Source organism: Aplysia californica, unplaced genomic scaffold (genome assembly GCF_000002075.1).
Source record: "Aplysia californica isolate F4 #8 unplaced genomic scaffold, AplCal3.0 scaffold00231, whole genome shotgun sequence".
NCBI lineage: Eukaryota > Metazoa > Mollusca > Gastropoda > Aplysiida > Aplysiidae > Aplysia > Aplysia californica.
Genome location: NW_004797501.1, coordinates 817,943 through 827,549, shown reverse-complemented (window position 1 = coordinate 827,549; position 9,607 = coordinate 817,943). Strand labels below are relative to the sequence as shown.

The following is a 9,607-nucleotide window of genomic DNA, read 5'->3' as shown; positions in this document are numbered from 1 at the left end:
CCCCAAAGAGCTTGCAACTGCACAAGTAACAACAGAGAGCTAAAAAGAAGCGGTAAAAGTCAAAGAACTGAAACCCTCTTTCTTTGTATGTTGTTACTTTCTAGTAACTCTTCTAATCTTCGGCACTTATTTGGCATTATTGTGTTGCAAGTACGTAATACTCTTACTGCAACTGAACTAATAAGAACAATAGAGAGAAATACAAACTCCTTTTCTTTGTCACTCTGCTTCTGTCTCTATCTTTCTGTGTCTCTGCCTTTATCTATATCAACGTCTCCTTCTCTTTCTGTTTCTCTGTCTCTGTTTCTGTTTCTCTGTCTGTCTAGCTTCTGGTCTCCCTCATAAATCAATAAAGTTTATCTTATCGATCTTAATTGTCTGTCTGTCTGTCTGTTTGTCTGTCTGTCTGTCTGTCTGTGTCTGTCTGTCTGTCTGTCTGTCTGTCTGTCTGTCTGTCTGTCTGTCTGGCTATATCCCCTCTCTTACTCTTGTCGTCTTTTCTCTTCATTGAATCTTCTTTTCTCTCTTTCAGAGTTGCCCATCCACTTCCATTCATTTTCTATCAAGAAATCAGAAGAATAAATAAGCTGAAATGATTCCAGAAAAGCTTGTTTACATTGTCATCCCTAGCAGCAGTCGTAATGAGACAGACAATCTGCAAGATAAAAACAAGAAAAGTGCAGAACAAACAAGCAAAAACCCATCTAGCTGATCAACGAGCTGGGCCAGACAGAATGGTAAACAAAATTCTCATAACGCTAAGAGCATGACTTTTTGTGGTAATAATATGACTAACAACGAGAGCATGCTGTTTCTCTTTCAAATGACTCGCGATCATTTGTTTGAAAGAAACCATTGTGTTGTTGTCTTTGGTTGCATCGCTATCACAAAGGATAGGACCTTCAACCGGCTGGAAAAAAGTAAACAAAACAAAACAACCGAACATAACAAAGAACAACGTGCTCGTTTGCACTTTTTCAGAAAGAAACCATAACGAGAGATTATATAACACTCATTCAGCATTCTTCTCGTGGTTGCAACCACTTTGGTGCAACTGCAGGGGGCAAAGGTATTGGGAAGATATTTTAAAGCTCCATTTTAAACCTCAAAGTCAAACAATAATTACAATATTTGGTAAATATATAAGAAATTACCCGTAGATCAGTTTTCGAAAACACCTGTTCGCGATACAAGTTCTTTTATTCGCCTTCTGTTTACAACCTCTCTTCTGCTTCAAAGTAGACTCACCCATTGTTATTTGTCCCGTGCATCTATCGTCTTAACTTCCCTACCTACCCCCCTTCCCACACCCCTTTCCACACCCACACCCATTCCCACTCCCACATTCACCCCCACCCTTAGGCCATCTCTCACATGTATAAAAGCCCGGCGGTCCCAGCCAGTCTTTACACCGCTGAGGTCGTCGAGACGTTCTGAACGTCGAACCACTGGTAGGTCCTCAAGATGGTGGGTTACCTGGGTCAAGCGCTGATGGCTTTGCTTCTGGTGAGTCCATTTTCTGTTTGTTAACTGTGTGTCTGATTGTTTGGTCACTTTGCTTTTTTCCTTTTTTAAAAGTTTCTAATTCTCTGCCTCTCTTGAGCCGTGAGGGGGGATTCAGTTCTCTATGGCAAGTCTCGGTCTGTAGGTCTATCTGACGGATTGTTGTTTGGTCGTCTGCATGTTTAGAATTTTGCTGGAGAGTCTGGAAGCCAAAACATTCAATATAAATAAAAGTCACGTCCCCGAGACACGTTTCTTGTGACTGTATTTCAGTGTTTGTCGGTTTGACTGTCTGTGTATCTGTATTTATATTCTTCAGCTTCTGTGTACCCTAGCTAAAGCGGTAAATGACTGTAAAAATCTTCATCCCTTAGTGCTGTTAAGTTCTGCACACATGGCAGCTTTATCTACATAGAACGTCTTTATGATATCTGCGCTTCTGAAGAGTCAACATTCTTTTCTCTTTTCGTCTGTAAGTCTCATGCACGCTCAGTTTCTCTCTCTCTCTGTCTCTCTCTCTCTCTCTCTCTCTCTCTCTCTCTCTCTCTCTCTCTCCCTCCCCCTCTCTCTCTCCGGTTTCAAGTCTATTAGCTGACTTTTACATAATAATTTCTTTTTTTTTCTACCATAAAAAAATATTGGCCGTAAGTCTCGCGAGCGTGCTTGTGTCCCGGTGTATGTCCCTGTTCCGCTTAAGTGTGTATTGTTGGAAAGCTCTTAAATTGTTCTAAGACCGAAAGCAATATTCTCCAGGAGAGAGAAAAAATAAACTGTTTGATATTTTGAACAGTTGCACCTACATTACGTGTATCTTCTTGATGTTTTTCAACACTTAAAAATGTGATTTCTCGAGCACATGCAACTGATACCACGCATTATGAAACTGCTATTGCCCCCCCCCCCCCCAATCCTGTATTTTTGTAAAGGAGTCCATCTGTCAAACAAGTTCGCCTGTCAGTCTCCGCCCGGATCTATCGGAGGCTAGCTTACAATTTTTCCCTTTTAGCACATCGGTACCTCCACCCCCCTCCTCAATCACTCTTTCTCTCTCTCTCTCTCTCTCTCTCTCTCTCTCTCTCTCTCTCTCTCTCTCTCTCTCTCTCTCTCTCTCTCTCTCTCTACCTGTCCCCATCCAAACTCCTCTCTTTCGTCTTCTCCATGTACCGTTCTGGCCAGTGAGAGGCTACAGATTAAAGACTTGTTCATGACGTTCGAGTGTACAGTTCTCATCGACAGAAACAGTCTTTTTTAGCCTTTACTGACGAGTTAGCACTCTTTCAAAGTTCAGCCTTTTTTCTATACAGTCAAACCTGATCTAACAGCTATCTGTCCAAGACAATCACCAGTACAAATGTCCACTTCCCAGTTCCCTTCTTTATTACAAACATCACAATGATAGTGTCCAAGACATCCACCTGTCTAAGACATTCACTTTTCTCCTAGACAATGGATGACCGTCTTGGACAATTTCATATCAGTCCAAAATTAGTTTCATGCCTCATACAATATAAACATGATTCTTACCACAGCTGGCTTTAAGCAACGCTGCCCTAGTGAGGAAAAGTGTTGATCAGTTGACGTCTGAAGAAATTCTCAACCTTCAGAAGTCTCTTCGTGAAGTTAATGACGACACTTCCAACCTCGGCTATGCGGCAATCGCTTCGTACCACGGCTATCCGACACAGTGTAAAGATGGCGACCGTGATATAGCTTGTTGTCTCCATGGCAGTCCAGTGTTCCCACAGTGGCACAGGCTCTACGTGGTACAGATGGAACAGGCGCTCAAAGCCAAAGGTATGTACAATTAAACATACAGTACTGTATGACCTTTTGCTTATTAGAAGATGCTTTCACAGCAGTACGTATGGTATAGCTTTGCTTAGGCGTTAGATATAGAGAAAGTAGATTGCCCAAGTACTACTTCCCTTCCTTCAGACATCGACTTCTTTGATGTACTCAAAAGTAGATGCATGATCATTACTTATGGAATCAAAGAATGTTGAAAGGCTGTCTTACTTTTTTGGGTGTTATGGGGATATTTTTTGGTCTGGAAATTTTTAAAAAGTATTTTGTTTTCTACCCCGGTACACGGAACCTAAAGTCCTATTGTTCTGTAACTTTCAATCACCTACGGATGCGCAACATACACACGGGTCCTCCGAGATTTTTTGTTCTTATCCGAGGTCTTAAGATCAAGGGTGTGGAGAGAACAAGATTGAGTGAGTGAATCAGCGAGAGAGATATTGGAAAAAATGGGATAGAGAGAAAATTTTAAAAGAGGATGAAGAAGAAGTAGAACGAGTAGTGGAAGAAGAGAGCATTGTATTGCATCCCCTTGTTAGAGAGACATACGTTTTGTTTCTGTGTTATCTCCACGTATACAAAATGTAGAAAAAAGAGTGGTACAATATCATTATTCCCACAGCTCACGATGTTTGGCCTCCATACAACTTCTCGTTTCCTTCCCAGGTCTGAGTATCGGTGTTCCGTACTGGGACTGGACTCGACCCCTCAACCATCTGCCCGAGCTAGTGAGCCAACAGGTCTTCATCGACAGTGAGGGCGGGAAAGCCCGGGGAAACGTCTGGTACCAGGGAGACATCAACATAGACGGTCAAGTGGTTCACACGGCGAGAGCTGTGGACGACAGGCTCTTCCAGCAGGTCAGGAAGTTACATAAGTTAAAGGGCAAATCGGCCTGTAATTAGCACGGAAAACTGAGCGACAATTCACATTCTCAAGAACAGCATGCACAAACTGTATTTCTTAACCTTTGTGGAATGCTTCCTCTTGACCTCGGTAGTCTTGGTGCCATAGTAATAATATATTCATCATGAGCGTATGATGACTTTTACCAACTTAGAAACGTGAGAAATTTCATTGTTAGCCACCACAGGTAGACTTCAACATGATGACTGATTTGCATTTAGAAATGTAGCTGTTTTTACACCTTCATCGACACAATTTAGAACATTTAGAAGGCGGATTTCGACCCTATCTGTCAGGGCCAACCCTGGCTGAGAGGGATACAACATCCCAGCAGAAAGACCCAGACACTAGGTAAAAACTCTCCCCACTCGCGAATCGATCTCCGGTCTTTTCGTGCAAGAGCTACACCACAGACGTCGGTGACACGAATGTGAAATAAGCCAAAGAGTCTAGTAGGTCTTTAACTCCACCAGCAGTAAAAGGCTTTAAAACGCAATGAACATCTTACTTTCTAACTTAGACATGTGTGTGACTTGAAAAGACTAGGTTAATATCATAGTCTTTTTCAGAACACTCGAGCTGAGAAATATGTAGCTCATACACTGCCATTGTGACCCAAATGTACTGAAGGAGTTCAATAAAAGTGGTTTAAAACATTATGATATCTTTTCCATAGGTGGCTCCTGGGGAAAATACCCAGTTGTTCGAAATGGTTCTGAACGCTCTCGAGTACGAGAACTACTGCCAGTTTGAGGTCCAGTTTGAGGTGGCTCACAACACCATTCACTACCTGGTGGGAGGACGTCACAAGTACTCCATGTCCCATCTAGAGTACACTTCCTACGATCCCATCTTCTTCCTGCACCACTCCAATGTGGACAGGATCCTGGCCGTAAAACTTGCACTTCTTGGCCCCGGAGCACCCCAGAGTAAGTACAAACAAGCTGTGACCACTTGCGTGAGGCAAGAAGCAAAGTGAAAATGACGGAAATTTTGAAATTGGGAATTATTTTGTTTAAAGGAAATAACCTCATTTGTGAATCCACTCATTGTTTTTGCAATTAGTTGAGGTAGACACATTGTAACTAGATATATGAACCCGAAACAACACACTGCATCGGTGTCAAAGAAAGATGATGCCAAAAAGAACGCGAAAAACTACTAACATCACTTGGATTAGAACGTCACACTCCCACTTTGTTTTTGTTTGACAAACGTTGAAAACAGCTGCCAATCTCTGCAGGCTCTTTTCCCAGTAAAGGTCTCAACATGAGTTTCAAAGCTAGTATCTGATAATAACTTTTAACGTAGTTCATTATCTCTCGATTACATTCTAGACCAGGCATGGGCACACTAGGACCCACATGCCAAATCCGGACATGAGCAGTTTCAGTCTGGCCTGGGAATCGACCCAGTGATTTGTTATGAATGTAGCTGTGGTCAGTTGATAACTAATAGAAACACAAGTGCCCGTCTTAAAAATCGAAAACCAATAGTTTACCATCTGACATCTCATCGCATGAAAATGTCACCGAGTGACACTTGCTGCAGTGTCAGTTTTAGTCTCACTTTTGGGACCTTGGATATTTCAACCGATTTCATTCAATTTTCTCTCGCTTTTGCCCCGAGATATTCGGAATTGCTTAACTCTTTGAGGACGTAGCAGATACATAATTATTATGTCTGACCAACAGAAGACCAAAGGTTATGTTGCAGCACATTTCGAGCTATCGTACACGCATAAGAAAGACGAATATATGAACATATTTCCTAGTATGCAGGTTGTAGCTGGCTTTATCAAGTTTCAGATACAGAAAACAGAATTGCAAACGTGTGTATGAATAAAAAAGTCATATCTCTTTTTAAAGTATCCCCTCCCCCCACCCCCCCAAAAAACCCAACGACAACAAAAAACCAGCGAGTCTTCAAAGAGTTAACCCTGCCCGGTAGATGGACACGTTTACCTTTTTCTGTTCTAGAGTAAGGCTTATTATAGGTACAGACTTGCTTTTTACCGTTGGTATTTGAGAACGTTAATTTATGGCTTGGCTACAATATTTTACTTCACAGAAGGAGGAGTCGAATTCTGTGATCTGAAAAATTCCATGACTCCCATGGCACCTTTTAGCTGGGACTCGAACCCCATTGCTCTGACCCGCGACCACTCCTTGCCTCCTCAGACACTGGCGCATTCCACCTTTGGCTACAGGTAAGCGCGTGTTTATGAAGAAATGCTTCCTATTGCTCACGCACCATTGATCAGAAGATGAAAGTGATATAAACTTATTTCGTGAATTTCTGTCTATAAATGTTGATAAAAGTGCAGAATACATGTAGATCTAAAAGAAACATATATTTTTATAGAATTCGTTTTTCTGTTAGCTTACAACAGAAAGAGAAACAAAAAAGTAATACCCTGCGGAGGTATGAAACAAATGGAATATACCCTGGTATTTAAGAGATATAATACCAAGCATAAATGAGCACTCACCAGGTTTCACAAAATTGATATGTAAGCCGAAGATTATATATTACAAGATGGTTCACAACTGTATTTAAAACAAATGTACTTAATCCCCCCCCCCACCCCCCCAAAAAAAACAACAACAACAACCAAACAAATAAACAAACAAAAAAACATAAAAAGCGTTTTGGAAAAAAGCAGCAGGCCTAAATAATTCCAAATTTATTTCAGCTACGACGATCTTTCCTTGAACGGATATTCCGTGGAGGAGATCAGAGCACTTCTGAAGGAGAGACAAACGTACGACCGCGCTTTTGCCAACTTCCGTCTCTTCGGAATTGGAAGTTCCGCTAACGTCAGAGTGGAGGTATAAGTGTTTGCTCTGGGCTTCGGGCTATAAATCGGCATTTTTTTCTCTGTCTGTTTGTCTGTCTCCCCATCTCTCTCCCCCCTCTCTCTCTGAGTCTGTCTCTCTGTCTCTGTCACTTTCTCTCTTTGTCTATCCTTGTCTCTCTGTCTCTGTCTCTCCGTGTCTGTCTGTCTGTCTGTCTGTCTGTCTGTCTGTCTGTCTGTCTGTCTGTCTGTCTCTCCCTCTCTCTTCGTAAACACATAACAATGTATGCATACGTATGCATATGCGTATGGGTATATGTAAGTGTGTGTGTGTGTGTGTGTGTGTGTGTGTGTGTGTGTGTGTGTGTATGTGTGTGTGTGTGTGTGTGTGTGTGTGTGTGTGTGTGTGTGTTTGGTCTGTGTGGGTTAGTTTGTCGTTTGTCAATTATCCATTAACTTCTTGTTTCTAGAATGGAACCACAGCGTCGAATGGCACAGAGGGGATTTAGGAGCACACATTTACACTTTCGCAGTTCTATGAACTTAAAGATCTATTCAAGTGTTTTTGTGGTTAATGCCTTTCTTTTCCTTGAATAATGTATATAACTTTAACAACTGTTTTATTTGAGAAAAGAGCCGACGTGTTATTTACTTAGTTGATCAAATTATAAACTAACTACTAATCGTAATCTTTCAGGTTTGTGTGCCCTCCAGTGACAAACTGACTGGTGATTATTGTGAATTTGCCGGAGATTTCTTCATCTTGGGCGGTGCCATCGAGATGGCTTGGGCATTCATATGGCCTTACTACTTCGAAATCACTAAGACGGTGCAAAATCTGGGTGTTGCTTTGGACGGTAACTACAATGTCCAGGCGCGTATCTTCAGCGTCAACGGCACAGAACTGCCCAGCAATCTCATCCCCAGCCCTTCTGTGTCCTTCAGGCCCGCAGTCGGCAAGACTGACCGTAAGTGGCTTATTACTTAGTTGTGGATATTTTACTTTGTACGCGTGTGCGCATGCGAACATGTATGTTTGTGTTTGTTTGTTTGTGTGTGTGTGTGTTTTTTGTGTGTGTAATAGTGTGAATTTTTGTTTGTGTGTGAGTGTGTGTGTGTGTGTGTGTGTGTGTGTGTGTGTGTGTGTGTGTGTGTGTGTGTGTGTGTGTGTGTGTGTATGTTTGTGTGTATGTGTGAGAGTTATTTTCCCTTCTTGATAATAAAGAGGGTCTGATAAAAAAAGGTGGGGGGGGGGTAGAGGGGTAGAATGGAAAGTGGGAACAAGAAAGGGGCCGAGAAATGGATGAGAACAGAATTCTTCCCATTATTCTTGTTATTTCACTTCGTAGTTTCAAACTGTTGAAGCTGTTTTCATTACAGTTACTGAGTCATGGTAATTATCAAAAGAAACACGACCATGAATTGATTATTTCAGTTTTTTACACGTACCGTAAAACTTTTTGTATGTAAAAATACTTCTTGGTCTTGTTATCACTCTTGCTCGTTACACCGTTGTTTTTATTACTGTTGTTATTGTTATTGTTTTGTTGTTGCTGCTGTTGTTGTTATTGTTGTTGTTATTGTTATTGTTGTTATCGTCGCCGTTGTTGATATAGTTGTTGAAGTCACATTAACATTAGTAAATAATTCAGGATCAGCGCAGAGACTTGCAACTTTTGCTTTAACTTCGTTCCGCTTTCACTTAAGCAACTTACATTTTATTTGTTTATTCATTACCGTTCCACAGCTCCCATGGCGCACGGCGAGTCAGAACACGGGCATGAGGTCCACGACGGGGTGTCCATCCGTAAAGACATCGACACTCTGACCAGGGAAGAGGTCAACGACCTTAGACAGGCCCTAACGAAGTTCCAGGTACGTATATTCCTAAACAACACTCATTCAGCTTAGCTCAGCGACAGCAGAGGAAACAAGAACAGCAGTAACAAAAGCAATAGCGTAAAGTCAGACCACAATTTTGAATTAAGAATTAACAAAAATTAAATCTCAGCTCCCTAATCTGTATTATCTGTTGCATGTGTTCAAGAAATATTTTGCCGAAATTCGAATTTTAAATTTTGAAAAAAAAGCAAGAAAACATACAAGACGTAGGAAAAATTGTCAAAAGAATGAAACAGTTCTTTCTCTCTTATGCAAAATATGCTTTCTGGCTTGACATGTAATAAATATGAACAGCTTGGGAACAAGAAGCATCATGATTATCCTCAACAACATCAGTAACGATAGGGTTTAGCTTGTAGCAGTTCAAAACTTTAATTGTCTCATAATGTGTACCTTCACTTAACATAACCGATTGAACTAAGGTGCATGTCTAAAGAGGAAAGCGAAGAGAAATCAAGATCCGGTTGTCCATCTGTCCTCAGAATGACGCCAGCGTGGACGGCTACCAGGCCACAGCAGAGTTCCACGGAGACCCGGGCAAATGTCCTTACCCCAACGCCAAGAACCGACTGGCCTGTTGTATCCACGGCATGCCCACCTTCCCTCACTGGCACAGGCTCTTTGTCGTACAGGTGAGAGAAATATCATCATCATCATCATCATCATCATCATCATCATCATCATCATCATCATCAT

General features: G+C 41.6%; 1 protein-coding gene across 1 annotated transcript in view; it reads left to right on the top strand.

Annotated features, from left to right (window-relative positions):
* Nucleotides 1–466: 466 nt before the first annotated feature.
* Nucleotides 467–9,607, top strand: part of LOC100533382 (hemocyanin 2) — a gene marked incomplete in the record, with an annotated part of 53,599 nt that continues 44,458 nt past the window's right edge. Inside the window, 9 exon segments of the mRNA XM_013083423.2 lie at nucleotides 467–1,506; nucleotides 3,033–3,297; nucleotides 3,973–4,166; nucleotides 4,889–5,141; nucleotides 6,283–6,421; nucleotides 6,908–7,043; nucleotides 7,707–7,977; nucleotides 8,757–8,884; nucleotides 9,394–9,543. Of these exon segments, the coding sequence (XP_012938877.2) occupies nucleotides 1,465–1,506; nucleotides 3,033–3,297; nucleotides 3,973–4,166; nucleotides 4,889–5,141; nucleotides 6,283–6,421; nucleotides 6,908–7,043; nucleotides 7,707–7,977; nucleotides 8,757–8,884; nucleotides 9,394–9,543 (1,578 nt within the window).